This window comes from Uloborus diversus, chromosome 4, assembly GCF_026930045.1.
Source record: "Uloborus diversus isolate 005 chromosome 4, Udiv.v.3.1, whole genome shotgun sequence".
Classification (NCBI taxonomy): Eukaryota; Metazoa; Arthropoda; class Arachnida; order Araneae; family Uloboridae; genus Uloborus; species Uloborus diversus.
Genome location: NC_072734.1, coordinates 62,233,576 through 62,250,922, shown reverse-complemented (window position 1 = coordinate 62,250,922; position 17,347 = coordinate 62,233,576). Strand labels below are relative to the sequence as shown.

The window sequence follows — 17,347 nt, the reverse complement described above, 5'->3', positions numbered from 1 at the left end:
GCTACTTAAATCTCAGGCTAACATGGATATTAGGAAAAATTATTATTTTAGCAGGGTAGTGGAACCTTGGAACAACTTACCGGAAGAGGTGGTAATGAGCAAAAGAGTAGACAGTTTTAAGAGGGCCATTGATCTTCACTGGGGATTGTAAATTGACTAGGACCAGTCTAGCTGGGCTCAGAGCCTGTTGCTGGTCGTCACTTTTGTATTTGTATTTGTATTTGTATATCCGAAAGCGCGATATAGCCGAATTCATTAAAAACAGTTATCCATCCAACATACAAGTAAATTATACCTGTGCATACAGAAAAATTAATTTATTCATACATTAGTACAATTTTCTCAGTAAAAGCAACGAAGAAATATAACTTACCACTGATATTGATATCGTCATAATATGCATGTCTTTAAAAATAATTAAATACATCAACCTATTATTTTTTTGTAAAATACGAATCCAAAGTCATTTGTTGGGATTCATCCTACAACACTTGTTTCCCACTTGCAATTAACGAGCGAAAATTAACTAGCTGCATTGCAGTTATGTGATTAGAGTTTGATTGTTCGAATGCAGTGTACGCTTTCTCCAACATCTCAACCGCTTCTTTCATGCTGGTAGCTTCATATGAGTGCGTTTCATCTTCATCATCACTGCAAGTATCGGTACTGCTGGGTTTTTCAGTCGTCACTTCTGCAATGATATCTGCATCAGAGAGTGTTTCGAAAGTTGGTTCATCATCATCAATATGAACACATTGTTGAAGTTCCTCTTCAGCAGCTGGTAAACCCAGCAACTTTGCTGGTTCTACTAAGCGATCTACAGAATCATCTGTCTGTATAGATTTATTTTCTTCATTTGTGATTGCTGACCAGCATTTTAAAATAGTCGACGGCTTTATTACAGACCATGCTTCTTGTGATATGTACATTGCATCCTTTAAGTTAATTTTTTTCAATGAGGCTGGAAAAAGCTCGGTATCACCTAACAATTTTTGCAATAGCTCACGTCGATAATTCTTTTAAAGGTGGCCTTGATCCATGGGTTGAGGAAGACTTGTCGTATTCTTTGGAAGGAACATAGCTACAATTTTTTTATCCGATGACATAAGCTCCTCTTCTTCTGGATGAGCACGGCACTGATCTATTAAAAGAACGGCTTTTTCTTCTAGCCCCATATTTCGCGAATGAAGTCGAACCGAGGGAACAAAATGGTCAAAAAACCATCTTTTAAATAGGAATTGCGTCATCCATGCATTTTTTGAATTGTCATATGTTACTGGCAAATTCTTCCGATTTACGTGTTTTAGAACTCTGGGATTTTGGCTTTTCCCAATAAGAAGCAGTTTTAACTCTCCAGTTTTGTTTGTGCAGAAGAGTATTGTAAAGTGTTCTTTTTGCTTTTTATAGCCAGCGCAGTTAGTTTTGGAAGCCTTAAAATCTTGAGTTTTATCTGGAAGCATTTTCCAGTAAAGAGCAGCTTCATCAGCATTATAAATTTGCTGATCTACTAAGTCGAGATCGGTAATTTTTTGATTCAACTTATCGGAAAGCATGCCGCTGCTGTATCATCAGCTGATCGTTTTTCACCGCAAATTTGCAGTTGGCCTATACCATGTCTTTTTTGCCACCTCCAAAACCAGCCATCACTTGCTTCAAAGTCTTTCTATATTTGGTCTCAATTGTTCTGCCAAAAGTTTTGCTTTTTCTTTAATTATTGGGCCAGATAACGGTGGTCCAATTGCGCGTTGTTCACGGAACCATAAAAGTAATGCTCTGTCTAATTCTTCGTCTTTGGCAAGTCTACTTCTTTTCCTCTCCAGACCTTCAAATTCATAAATGTTCTCAGTAAATTTCCTTAATTTTGCTTCATCTTTAATCCATCCTCGTACAGTAGCAGATCCAACTCCAAGTTCTTTTGCTACCGAAACTTGTTTTGCTCCTTTTTTAATTTTATCAATGGCTTCTAATTTAAGTTTGACGGAAACTTTCATTCTTTCAGTCATGATTTTGAAGCAACTCAAATTATTATCACACGTAATTAAAATTTTAACAAGATTGAAATTTCAGCAAATTTACGTTAAGAAAGGTACAACTATCAAATGGCGAATGAAGATGATCTTTCTTAGCTACCGTGCGAGATAAGAGTGAGCATTCCAATACACTCTTATTCCCAATAGACTTTCTAAGCCCCTCGATTTGCCGTAGAAAGGTCGCGAAAGGACATGAATGCTGGCATAATTAAAGTTAAGTTTAAAAATCCAATATTAAGTTTAAGAAATTTAAACTAAGCCAACATTAACTGGCCGTGTAATGTCAAGTTGGAGACAAGCAAAAAACATGTTTCAGAAAAAATACATTTATTAAATATGACTAGAACTAGAATACAGTATCCCCATAAAAGAACACCCCCAAAATATCACAACAAAAGTGGTTCCAATAAGTAAAAGAAAAATGTCACCAATCTGTCGATGAAGTCACTGGCCAGTCCGAAGGATTCTCATCCAGGAACACAAAAAAGTCTCCCGGAACACGCTTCAGGAACGCCCTTAGCAAGTAGGCAACCTTAGACAGTTCGAAGATTCGGCGAACATATCAGGTAGAATTTTCGGAACGCACTTCCCCGGCAATATCAATTGGCCGGACACAACACAAGTGTTTCTTCACCTGGACTCATTCTAATTCCAGGACTTGGAAAATTCCAATACTTGAAAAGCAAGGTGAATATTCATCACCAATTACACACCACTAAAAACCCCCGCTAGACCCCCCCACACGTGAGCCGAACCAGACTTCATGATCAAAACAAAACCAGGGATCAGTGAGAAGCGAGAGAGAGTGTTGCCACTCGCCTCAATATATATGTTTCATCAGCCAATGAGATTTCATGCCTCGATGACGTCACCACACTAACTTCTAATGCAACTATCACTCATTTGTTTATTCCACTGCCGCGAATATTCGTACTCCTCTCCATGGCACGTGCGGACAACAAGTGGAATTAATTCGAATCAATCAGATGACAACTCAACTTTTTCTGAATTGACACATCGAGACATGCAATCTTCAATGGTTTTAGTAAACAGTCGCCATTAATAATGGCGTGGGGGAATTGTCGATTGAAGTGTCAGCACCAACTAGTTGAATTCTACTTTTACCAGACTGGGCTTAAAGTAGGTAACAATTAACTTAAAAATATTTTCTTTAAATTATCGGCTGTGGACCGAGAATAAAAATAAAATAATATTTTATGCCAACAAATTCCCCCCTTCTCGGTCACACAGCACGATACACTTCAAAACGACATGAAAAACTGACACATTTCAAACAACAATTTAAAAAAATTTTAAACACTTTTGAGAAACATTGAAAAATTTACACATTTGAATATTAAACTTTTACATTTTCATAATTACCAAAAATGAGTTTGCACATTTTTCTCAATGTACCCCGAGTCAGAGGCTTGGTAAACGTATCCGCAGGATTTTCTGCGCTTTTCACATATTTTAATTCAAGTGTATTCTCCTCTACTAAATTTCTCAAAAAATGATACCTGACATCAATTTGCTTTGTTCTGGAATTTTCTATAGGGGAATTTGAAAATTCTATTGCAGCTATATTGTCACAATTAATCACAATTATTAAATCCAGCTATTCCAAAATGTGATGTTTCTTCTAAAATTCTTTTTAACCACACCACCTCTTTTGCTGCTTCTGTTAACGAGATATACTCAGCTTCCATGGTGGACAATGAAACACACTTTTGTTTAAATGTTCGCCAGATAATAGGTACTCTGTCAATGTAAATAATAATTCCCCCCATCGAAATCCTATCGTCCCTATTAGCAGCATAGTCTGAGTCAGAAAAGCCATTTATTTTAATTTCATTTATTACAGATAGACTTAATTTATAATAATTTGTATATTTTAAATAACCTAAAAGTCTTAATAAACACTTCCAATGTTTTTTACTCGGATTTGCTTGAAATTGAGATAATAGATTAACTGTATAGGCAATATCCGGTCTAGTTTTCCCTGCTATATAGGACAAACATCCCAATAAATTGCGATAAGGTACTTTCTCCATTTCTTTTATTTCTTGGTCCATTTTGGGACAATCACCTAAAGACAAAATTGTACCTTTCGCTATTGGGAGGGTGGAGTATGAGTATTGATACTTTTTAAAATTTTCACAAACTGTCTTAATATAAGAATTTTGGTGTATAAAAATCCCCCCATTTATTTCTTCAAATTCTACCCCCAATAGTTTTTTAGTTCTTCCCAATTCTTTAATATCATAATGTTCATATAAATCCTGAATTGTTTCCTGAATTATAATTTCATTTTTTCCAAAAATTATGTCGTCCACATACATCAATAAAAATACATTTCTGTTTCTTGTATAAACACAGTTACTACATTTAAATTTCACAAAATTTAGACCTTGGAGAACCCTATCAATTTCCAGGTACCAATTTCTCCCCGATTGATGGAGACCATATAGCGATTTCTTTAGACGACATACCCAGTCTTCTTTTCTCGGGATTACAAAACCCTGTGGTTGTCCCATATAGATTTCTTCATGCAAATGAGCATAAAGATATGCGTTTTTTACGTCTAATTGGAAATGACTCCAACCTAGAAATATCACCAGAATTGAAAAAAACTCGGGGAGAAATTGATAACTGGGGAGAAAACCTGAGAATACGATTCACCTGCCACTTGTCTATTTCCCATAGCAACCAGTCAGCTTTTAAATCTGGCAATTTCCCCTTGAGCATTCCTCTTCAAGTCATAGACCTACTTATTACCAAGTACTGGTTTACCAACCGGCTGGAGAACTAAATGCCACACACCCCTTTCTCGAATCACTTTCGTTTCTTCCGACATGGCTTCTTGCCAATATTTTACTTCTGGGGGTTTTTAAGCATTGATTATAGTTTTGGGGAATTAGTACTTCTGACAAATTTGCCTCTGGCTCGGGTTCCATTTGTTCATTAAAAATATCAAACAAAGGATTATTAGGTACATTTTTACTCTTGAAATCAAATAAATCATGATTGTAAACAATGTTATTCTCCCTACAATACTTCTCTACATCATTGGATGACCTCAACCTTGTTTTATTTCCCTTTTCATAATAGTAGATATCAGTACGGTCCCCTTTCTTTCTTTTCACTGCATCCCTTACCCATTCAATTTCCTCACAAGGGGTGGGAGCCTTTATTTCATCTGTTTCTTTATCTAAGAGAACTTCACTCATAGATTTAATAAAAGAATAATCATCCTCATTGTCTACATTCCCATTCAAGTTTGATTTCTCCCAAATTAAATTTTCCCTGAAGTCCACATTGATAGTTTCAAAAGTTTTCTTTAGCTCTGGGTCCCAAATTCTGTACCCTTTTGCTTGGGTTGCGTAGCCCACCATTATGCCCTTCCTACTTCTTGAGTCAAATTGCTTTAAATTTTGTTTTGGCATGCCTCTGTAGGCAGTACATCCAAACCTCCGGAAATGCCTTACTGAAGGCTTGTTTCCCCAGAACAGCTCACATGGGGTTTTCCCCCTTTCCTTTAGAACTGTTCTATTCCTGACATAGTTAAAGCATAAGGCGGCTTCCTCCCAAAATTCTTCTTTTAGTCCAGAGTCCTTCAGCATCGCCCTAACCCCATTCATCAAGGTCAAATTGTACCTTTCTACTACTCCGTTTTGTTCGGGAGTATAAGGGTTGGTTCTCTCTATGCTGATGCCTTCTTTAATTAGATGGGTCACAAAATTAGAATTTGTAAATTCCCCCCCATTATCAGACCTTATGACCAAAATTTTCTTGTTGAGGGCTCTCTCTACATGCCTCTGGTACCTAAGAAAATATCTAAAAGTTTCATCTTTTGACTTCAAAAAGTAAATAGTGGACTTCCTTGAAAAATCATCAATTATCGTAAAAATATATCTTTTCCCCCCTAGTGACTCCACTGGAAATGGCCCTGCTAGATCCATGAAAAGAAGCTCAAGTTGTCTTCTAGACCTTATCCCTGGGGTGGACTTAAATGAACACCTTTTTTTCACCATAATACAAAGCTCACAGTCTGGCCGGTTTTTACCTTTTATATTAAGCCCTTTGACACAGTTCTTTTTTTTCAGTTTCCAAAATGCTGTCGTAATTAATATGGCAAAACCGTTCATGCCACAACTCCAGGTTTAATCCTTTGACCTCGGTTACATTTATATTTGGTGGTGAGTCACTACTTTGATTACTTAAAAATGAGATGGGTTTTACAAAATACAATTTATCAATTAAAAATGCAGAGAAAAGTTTGATACCATCATTGTTAAAAATACATATTTTACCAGGATACCACCTTAAAGAAAAATCAAGACTGTCTATCCTGGATCCGGAAAGCAAATTTCGTCTAAGTGTTGGAGCATAATAGACCTCATTCAATGTGATGGTTACTAGCTTACCATCTGTCTTAATTTCGAAAACAATTTTCCCTACCACCTCGACTTGACTATTTACATTGCCCACAGCTACCTCCATTTTTGTATTTTTAACAGGCTTCAATTCACAAAATAGGTCCCTATCTTTACAGAAATGTGCCCTGGCACCTGTATCCAGTAAAAATACTGGTATTTCTTCCTTCAAATTTGTGTTATTGGCCTGTACTCCTGATACTTCACTGATGGTGCAAAACATTCCAGCCTTAGAGGTACTACTTTATTTGGAAAAATTACGATTACCTTTATTTTGATTGTTTGGTTTTCTGCTCCAACACTGAGCCGAAATATGCCCCCTTTTGCCACATGTGAAGCAAACTCTTGTTTCAAATTTATTAACATTTTCAACTTTCCGTCCAGTCTGGGGTTTATTTTGAACAGAAAAAACATTAACACCTGAACTACTATTTCCAAATTTTTCATTTCCTAAAAATTTTAATCTTCCCTCTTCTGTCAAAAGTTCATCCAAAACATTTGAAGAATTAAATTAATTTTCATCCCACCTATAAATATTTTGTACTATCCCCCTGAAATTTTGATCCAAACTACGTATTAGTTGAAATCCTTTTAATTTCTCATCCATTTTATAGCCATTCTCCTCCAACTGTCGGAGCAAACACTTCAATCGAGCCGCGAACACTCCAATAGTTTCTTTTTCATTAATTCTACTAGAAAAAAACTCCTCCCACAATCCGACAACACGGGCTAAAGACGGAGGTTCAAAATTCAACTTCAATGACGTCCATACAACATATGGATCGTCTAAATCATCAATCAGTTGTTTTAACTCTCCTCTATGTTGAGGTAAATAATCGCCACTGCTTGGCCCCTCCGTTTCTTTATTTCAGCCGAAATACCTTCTTCTAATTTTGTTTAGGTTAATTCCCATAAATCTCTTTCTATCAGTACCATTTTCATATTTTTCGACCATGTTGCCCAATTGCAGGAGTTAAGTTTCTTAATGTTTCGATAATCCCGTTCCATAATTCTAAAAATTTTTGCAAATTTGTCTCCAACTAAAAAGACATTCAACCACGCTCTGCTACCACTTTGCTGGCATAATTAAAGTTAAGTTTAAAAATCCAATATTAAGCTTAAGAAATTTAAACTAAGCCAGCATTAACTGGCCGTGTAATGTCAAGTTGGAGACAAGCAAAAAACATGTTTCAGAAAAAATACATTTATTAAATATGACTAGAATACAATATCCCCATAAAAGAACACCCCCAAAATATCACAACAAAAGTGGTTCCAATAAGTAAAAGAAAAATATCACCAATCTGTCGATGAAGTCACTGGCCAGTCCGAAGGATTCTCATCCAGGAACACAAAAAAGTCTCCCGGAACACGCTTCAGGAACGCCCTTAGCAGGTAGGCAACCTTAGACAGTTCGAAGATTCGGCGAACATATCAGGTAGAATTTTCGGAACGCACTTCCCCGGCAATATCAATTGGCCGGACACAACACAAGTGTTTCTTCACCTGGACTCATTCTAATTCCAGGACTTGGAAAAATCCAATACTTGAAAAGCAAGGTGAATATTCATCACCAATTACACACCACTAAAAACCCCCGCTAGCACCGCGGGGAAAAACCCCCCAACACGTGAGCCGAACCAGGCTTCACGATCAAAACAAAACCGGGGATCGTTGAGAAGCGAGAGAGAGTGTTGCCACTCGCCTCAATATATATGTTTCATCAGCCAATGAGATTTCATGCCTCGATGACGTCACCACACTAACTTCTACTGCAACTATCACTCATTTGTTTATTCCACTGCCGCGAATATTCGTACTCCTCTCCATGGCACGTGCGTGGGGGAATTGTCGATTGAAGTGTCAGCACCAACTAGTTGAATTCTACTTTTACCAGACTGGGCTTAAAGTAGGTAACAATTAACTTAAAAATATTTTCTTTAAATTATCGGCTGTGGACCAAGAATAAAAATAAAATAATATTTTATGCCAACAGTGAAAAGTTAAAAGTAACCAGATTGTTTACAGAAATTCTTTCGCCCCCATTCTTCCTTTCTTGGATGCAAATCCCGATTTGTGCAACCAAGCGTAAATCTTTTTCTGTTCTAAAAGGCAGTCACAGAAGGACATGTGTTTTCTTCTACTTTGGCCAGTATGACACCTGCTGCTTTATCTCACTCATTGTAAAGGCCTGATCGACACAAAAGAAAATGTCTAGTAGGCTTCCAAGCTATCTTAAACTGAAATATTCTATGGGTATGTACATTGGGATAACAGAAATTGCCGCTGCTTTTCCAGCGAATTCAGAAGAATAGGAGCATCTTCGTTTCGTTCATTGACAAAATAAAGAAAGAGACCTTTTCTGAGAAATGCCACATGTTTTCATGAACGGTTCCAAACTTAAAGCAAGGGTTTTTCCAGACTTGAATATTTCCGGAGACAGAAGAAAAGAGTGATATATCCGAATGAGCGATATAACGAGGCGCGATATGAGGGGCTACTGTACTAATGACAGGGTTAATTTTAGACATGAGCAACTTCTTGCAAATATTTCTACAGAAGGGTATATATAATCCAAGATTTGCTTACAGAGAAGTCATGTGACATTGTAAAAACATGAGAATTAATATTTATATGAAAATTAATTACCTTACGATCTGAGCTATTTTTAATACAAAAAGACAGCCAGGTTCGCCAAATTTGGAGCAATAATTTGAGGAGCATCTGTAGTGATTTTGAGGAGCACTTTGAAAGTTAGCGGATCAGTTCAATATTACATATAAAAATCATAATAAAAATCTACAAACACTAATGCAAATACAAAAGTGACGACCAGCAACTAGCTCTGGGCCCAGCTAGACTAGTCCTAGTACATTTACAATCCTCAGTGAAGATCAATGGCGCTCTTAAAACTATATCTACTCCCTTGCTCATTACCACCGCTTCCGGTAAGCTGTTCCTAGGTTCTACTACCCTGCTAAAAAATTAATTTTTCCTAATATATGTGTTAGCCTGAGATTTAAATAGCTTAAAACAATGACCCCTTGTCCTGTTTTCAGTGCTAAACTTCAGCCCCATAACATCTTTTATTTTAATAAATTTAAACAACTGAATCACGTCCCCTCGGTCTCTTCTTCACTCAAGACTGTACATTTTTAGCCTTCTAAGATCGTTCATAAAAACAATGAACAAAACAGGCCCTTACACTGATCCTTGTGGAACCCCGCTTAAAACCTCACTCCAATTAGAATAATTTCCCCTTACAACTACTCTTTGTTTCCTTCCGGTCAGCCAGTTTTTTTACTCAAATGAGTTTTCCCTCCTATTCCTATATAATCTAATTTGCTAAGTAGAGCAACATGCGGTACCTTATTGAAAGCTTTTTGAAAATCAATGTAAACAACATCAACAGACTTCTTATTGAAGCCTTTGTTTGTACTTTCAGTTACAGTATTAGTATAAAAATAATTACTTGCATTAATTAAGTACAATTAAAAAAAATATATATTAAATTATATTTTTTGTATAAAGTTTACCTTAAAATTTCTACATTTCCATTACAACACTAAAATAAAGTAGTCGGCCCCGCTTAATCGGATATCGTAGTTCCAAGAAATATTATTCGATAAAACGGGGCATTTGATTAAGTGGGGTAATTTAATTTACTTTTCTAAATTGGCAACACACATTTGTCTTAAACTGTAATAATAATAAATCAATAGTTATATAAAGGAAATAATTAATGTTATTGCTAAAAAGGTTTTGAAATAAGCTGAATAAATAACAAAATAGTTCAATCATTAGTATATGTATTACAAGCACATATGAAAATTATAAAATGTAACCCACAACTTGAGTCATGAAATCTTTGTTTTGTCACCTTTTTTCAGTATGTTATTGTTTGAAAAATTTTATAATCTGGGATTGCCTGCTTAATGTCTTTTGGGAACACTTTTCTAACTCCCTTTCTCCCCTTTTCGTCTACCGTATCTTATATTCATTATTTATCAATTCCTCGCCATCTAAAATGTGTATGTTTATTTGTGTTATGTAATTTAATTATTGCTTGCACAATTTTTTTTGAGCAATCACGATTGCTTATTGTTCTCATTAGACTGTTTTGATGTCCTATCTTTTTATTTTCCCACCGCCACCCTCCGCACCCTGTCACCGTCGACCGGCTCTTCACGATGCTGCTCCTATAGCGAAAGCCGTCTCCAGGTTGCATCCATGTCCTACACACACGTGCATACATACGAAGCTACACACACACATGCACGCACACACACATACACACAACTACCCACACATTCATGCCTGCACACTGACACAAACACATATGCCTACACACACATACATATACCCCCCCCCACACACATTCATATACACAACTACCCACACACTTATGCCAGCACACAGACAAACACACATGCCTACACACACATACACATACCTCTACACACAAACACACATACCCCCACACACAAACACACACGCCTACATATACACACACTTGTGATTGCGAAAAACATAATTTGAATTCAAGATGTCAAAATTCAAATTAATTTTTTTTTAATTATTTTTTTTTGTACTGACAAAAAAATGTACTAAAATCACGGAAAAGTTTTGATGGAATATGAATGTTGTTTTTCTCGCCCGTTGTCGGCGATAAATATTACTTTATATTTTTACAGCAATAGTTGTTCTTACTTAATTTCTTTTTAATTTATTCAAAAATTTTCTCAACAAATTTTTTTTGAAAGCTGTGATTGCGAAAGTAAGTGATCGCAGTAGAGAAAGTAAGCGATTTCCCTGAATTTGATTATCTGTGGAAATCATTCGATTAAGTGGGGGACCTTTAACATTCCGCCTATGGGGAAATATTTGGTTCCGGGAGGTTTTATTTGTGTATGCGGGGCTGACAGTATAAGAAAAATAGAAAAGTTATTGAACATGATTGAAATTCAATTAAAGTTCTAAGTGAAAATTTTTAGACTTTGCATATTATTGAAAATTAGAATAAGATTGCAAGGGACAACATTAAAAAAAAAAAGTCCAATCAGTAATCAGATGAAAATAAAGATTGTCTGAAAGAAGAACAGGTGGCTTCTTTCAAACAAGTGTGGCTTATTTCAAACAGCAAATACTTCCTGCAGCTTTAGATAAGCGCTTGCGTGATTGCTTGAAAACATTTGTTTAATGAATTTCATGAGATAACTTCTTTAAGGAGTTTCAGTTTTTCTGGAGAAACTCTGTGCAGTGAGGAGCAGTTGACAACTCTGCACCATACAAGATAAAACTGACCAAACTAGTAATTGTTTTTGGAGAGAAATCATTTTTACGTTTTTACAAACAGAGATAACAGCATTATACATTATTCAGCACTCAGTTTTTATCAAATAACTAGGAGGCTTTTCTTCTGTTCACCAACTCCCATTTGCAACCTGTGGTGACTCAATGCTGTCTGCGGGGGGTGACAATGATTTTACTGCTTTTATATCCTTGGATGTCTTCAGGACATCCTGGATGTCTACCCCTGAAAATTTAAATAGGTGTGACAGGGTGGAATGTCTTTCCCTGGATGTCCTGTATCCAAAGGTACCAGCATTGACCTGGCACAGACATTCATAGTCTAGAAGAAATAGGGTTATAGAGACACAGACATGCACAGGTTCTAACAAAATAGATTAGAAAATATTTGTAGGTTATGTGGACTCACTTACTTGATGAGCAATTATAAAAGAATTAACTCAAAAAATTGGAAGGAGTCACACTGATCTGTCTTTCTAAGTATATTGCAATGCGCAATATTGCTTAAATTAAAAAATAATGTAACCCTACAACATAATAATCTCATATTTGAATTTCATTTTTCGCTACCTTGAGAGACTCTGCATGGTCCTGCTCGCAAGAAAGCTCTTGTTCTGTCTCGGACACCTCCAGCAGACAATGGGAACCCACCAAGCGCGACAGCTCTCCGATGAGAGTAACATGCTTAGCCACAGTGCCAGACATCTTCTTGAACTGCGGGTATGTTTCAATAAAAGCCTATGCAAAACAAAACATTCCTATAAAACATATGACTAATTTTTTAAATAATAATAATAAAGACTGGGCAACTTCAAGTTCAAAACATATTGACAGAAAATTTAAAGGATTAAATTTGGATGATGAGTTTAGATCTCTTATTTGAAGGGATCAGAATGGGACAGCTGTCTTTTCAAGCTTTTACAAAATTTCATTCTAGATTTGTACATCTGATGAAGGTTCCTGCAGATTTTAGATTGCTTGTTTCTGTTAAAATTTTTAAATGTAGTACAAGAAACTATCCACTTTTGTTGAGTAAAAATGGAAACCCTGCACAAATAAAAACATTAAAAAGAATGTTTTTGTGCATTTTTATTCAGATCTTGTTAACTTTTTTTAAATATATTTTGCATTTTAAAAGCAGTATATTGTTTAAGAAATAAGAAAAAATTTTTGTGCAGAGAAATAAATCCTAATCAATGCTTTAACACACAATTTTTAGCAGATTATCTGATAATTTTGTGCATTAAAACGTTGTTGACTACCATTTAGTCTATTGCTTGTTTGAGCATTGTTACAAATGGCACATTTTTTTAATGTCCTTATACAAATACCGTGATGCAGGCACAAAAATCGTATTTCATTAAACAAAAACTAAAAGTTTGAAATAATGTTCAAGTTCAAATAATTAAAGGCATAAAAGGAATAAAAGCTATCTTGTGACTACAAAAAGGTTAAAAATTAAATTTTGATATAACTTTTACAAGTACTTAATTTATATAACTAATCTTCATCAAAATTTATACCTAAATTAAATTCTGTAAACTGAAAAACTATAAAGTGAAAATTAATTAAATTTAATTTTAATAGTTAACCAGATCCCGGTCTACTATTATGCCTATTAGGCTTAAACTCATTTATGGCTCACATGAAAACTAACAACAAAGAAAATAATAACAAAATATGGTTTCAATTTGTTTACGCGATACTTCAAATTGTGGGTAATATATGTTTGTAGCCAATGTAGTTTTTATTGTTATCTACTATTTTGTTTTTATGTTAGTTGTTAATCATACCCTAACGACCCTATTCTCAATACCGTCACAACACGGAGATGAAACTTGGCTCCCCAAAACCGAGAAGTAAGGGAAAGCTAGTTTCGAACGCGGTGCGTATTCTTCAAGTATTTCAAGCACAAATTAGGGGAGCCAAGTTTTAACCGAAGTAGAAATGAAATGGCTGTTACCATTGGGTAGAGTGACTCACGTGACATTTTCTACCTGACTTCATTCCACGTGGTAGTAAATTCGCGCGCTGAAGAATGATTGACATATAATAAGAATTGGGAGTAGCAAAATGGATCTATAGTTCATGCAATTTTTTTTAAATTAGACTCAATTTGAAATTTAAAGACATCAATGCATTTTTTAAATGTTTCTGGAAAGAAACTTAAAAAGTTTTTCATCTTGTTATTAATTAAATGCTTTTTTTTTCCATCTTGTTATTAATCAAGATGAAATAAAAACTAATTCAATAATATAGTCACGTTCTTGGCAATGGTTTCAGCTAGGCCGGGCTGTAATTGTCAAAATCCCCCCCCCCTTTCAATAAGATGTTTTATGTAAATATTAAGTTTGTGCTATTTTTTAGAAACAGCAACTTATTTTTATTTTGGCGTTGTAACTATAGTTGTTATTAAAAAACGAGTTTAATTATGAATAAATTCTATGTAAAATTTGCCCTAGACGCATATGTAGTCCAAGCCCAATATTGTGCTTTATTTTCGTTGACATTTAATGGATTAAATATGATTTAAGAAAAAATCGGAAAAAATTTCAGGCAATTAAAATTTATTTAATTTATCAACTTTGAAATTCACTTTGTTGCAATTCTGGGGCAGACCGTTGCCACCCCCTCTAGATACGTTACTGATTAATATTAGTCTCTTTCTAATATTAAAAATATGTCAGTCATAAATGTTTTTTTCTTGTGTGTGAAGTAAACATTTTTGAATAATATAGAAGCTTAATATTTTCTACTGTGTTGTGTATGCATTTGAAAGAAAGAAAGAAAAGAATTAAAATACATAGAAAAGAAAAATAATTTACAATATTATTAAAAACTTGTTACAATGTATTGACTTTAGAACCCGATCCCCTCCCCCCTCCATCTGTTCCATTTTGTGAAACATTTGTTAACATTTATTGTCTTTAAAATCCATAAACTTATTAATACAAACGACACAGGACAAATTCATAAACTGCATTTTGACCTGCATTAGTTTTCCATGAGAAGAACTTATTTTTTCAACAATATACTCCTTTCTAAAATTTGAAAAAATAATTTTATATTTTTATCATCCAAAAATTCAAGGGCAGCCATATGGGGAGGGGGGCAAGTGGGGACTCAAGCCCCCCCCCCCTAGAAATTAGAACTTCCTTGCTTTAGTATTTTTTTCTTTGCTAAAATGTAAAAACATTTCTTTTCCAGCCATTATTGAATAAGTAAAAATGTCAAATTTTATTCACTCTAATCTGTACAGAAATCAGTTTCCACGGGAAAATATCCTGCTAAAACATGTAGAAGATATATGAGCCCCCATCCCCTCAAAATTTTGCATATGGACGCCCATGCAAAAATTCCTTGTTATCATTCACACCTTCATTTTTACAATCACTTGTTTTTCAAAGCTCTTTCTCATCCCCTATCTTGTTATTACATGCGTGTATGTACGCAAAAATAAAGTCACATTCTAATTGCTTCTATATTTACATTCAATAGCATAAAATCAAATGTTATTTCATCCATTGAGCATACTTTTCCACATTAATGTGTTCATGAAGCCAGTAATAGTAATTTCTACTGCAATTAAAAATCTTCTGAACCGTTAATTATTTGAAACAAAATTTTTTTTTAAATTCGTTTAGATATTATTGTGTTGCGCATTGAAATTTTGTGGAACATTCAGCTTCATTCTGTCATTTTCTGTCTTGGAATGATTTATGTAATTCGGTCTCTCAATTGGACAAGATACCTTGCTACTTCAATAATTGATCTGAGTAAAAAAGTTGCAACAGGTACTACTGTTTAAGAAAAGTAATTGATTTTTCTAGGGGTGCCCCCCTCTCTAAGAGCAAGGGCACACCCCTCCCTCCCGAACACTACAAAGACCCCCCAAATTGGATGACCCCTCTAAAAAAAGAAGAAATTATTCCTTGAACACTTCGAAAAATTTCATGGTATATTCTGCGCCATGAAACCCCCCCCCCCCTCCTCCCCCAGCCGGGATGAGCACTCCTGATTATTTTGCTTACAGACCATTTTTCATTTCCCCAAACTAATAAAAATAACGGCAAGTGCTATTTTGTCACATTTTTCACAAATTTAAAACAAAACTTTAGCAATTATTAAAGCTCCCTTGTGACGTTATCCGACTATAATTCAGGGAAGAATTAGTTTAAAAATTTATTAGCGATTTAAAAATTGTTTGACCAGCATTTTAAAATTGGAGCAATGCTGCATTAAAAAAAATAAGTTTTCGTATTACTTTAAATTTTTTAGAAATTATTTGATAATGGATAGTTTGTAATGGACGAAAGTGTTCTAAGATATTCTCTCAGAAGTGTCATCTAATCACCTCCTCCCCCCAAATAGTTATTTTTTCATGCAGTACTCTTTTGTAACGTTTTTGTTGTTAATTTAGGCGAAAGTTTAACAAACGAAGAAACGGAGCGGCAGAAAGAAATCAGATTTCAAAAAAAAAAAAGAAAAAATATATTTGCTTACAAATTGCAACTTTTCCGCACTACAGTGACATGAAAATAAAAAAAAATGATTTTTTTCGCACCATTCTGTTGAGCATTGCATTAAAGTTTTCGGCCGTACTTTTTGATAACACCTATAACGAATCTTAATTCTGATTAAATTTTGTAATTAATCTTTGTTTCTCTGACATCAAGAATGTTTAGCAAATGTTTATCAATAGTTTCTAGCATTTGCAAATCGCTCAAAATAATCCAAACGGCCGTCGTCCATTTTGTTTGCTCACAAAGGAATGATGGAAAGGAAATCTAGTTTTAAACCGTCGAAGTCCCGGTCACAAGCCGAGCTCTGGAAGTGGGCGTTCTTCGTTGGTTCTGTGACCGAGTTTACCTCCAAAACGGAATGTAGAATAGAGTAGTTTTTCAACTTCGAGGTTTAAGCCTCGGTCCGAGTTTTAACCGGAGTAGAGAATACCAGCGTCAGTGTATCTTAGCCTGCAACAGACACAATGTTGAAAAAGGTGTGCAGGGTTTCAACTTTATAGCAATATCTTTGATTGTATGATTCAAGAAAGACCCTGTATGTGTTTGGCCTAATGCCTCACAATATTTAAACCAGGCCCTACATTTAACATCCATAATGTTATTACAATGACAATATTTTATTCTTGAAATTAAAGTAAATTTTAGGTATTTGTGGATATAAATTATTATAAGACATTTGTGGTCAGCAGATTTGATTGCGCTGACTATTACAAAAAATTATGCATAAGGAAATAATTTTGACTTAACACTGCTTTGCTTTTATCTTAATTTCAAACACATTTTGCTGAATTAAATAAATAATGAATGACATTTAACTAACAGGGAAAACAAAGGGATGACATTTTCATCATTATTTTGATTATATCAGAAATTTCACAGTAAAATATTGGACTCTCAGAGAAAAGTATGCATACTTTCATATCCGCAATAGATTCCACCTTTTTCTGACTCATTGTTTTTTTCTGAAATTCTTCCATCAGATCTTTTATCTTTACACCAATTTCTCCAAAATTGGAATACAAGTTCTACATAAAATGGACAAAATAAT

At 34.9% G+C, this 17,347-nt stretch overlaps 1 protein-coding gene across 2 annotated transcripts in view; it reads right to left on the bottom strand.

Annotated features, from left to right (window-relative positions):
- Positions 1–17,347, bottom strand: part of LOC129221410 (vacuolar protein sorting-associated protein 45-like) — a 262,766-nt gene that overhangs the window by 20,457 nt on the left and 224,962 nt on the right. For both annotated transcript variants that reach the window (XM_054855891.1, XM_054855892.1), the window contains exons 8-9: positions 17,214–17,324; positions 12,347–12,514 (exon numbers count right to left, since the gene is read on the bottom strand). In XM_054855891.1, the coding sequence (XP_054711866.1) occupies positions 12,347–12,514; positions 17,214–17,324 (279 nt within the window). The remainder of the gene's footprint in view (positions 1–12,346; positions 12,515–17,213; positions 17,325–17,347) is intronic.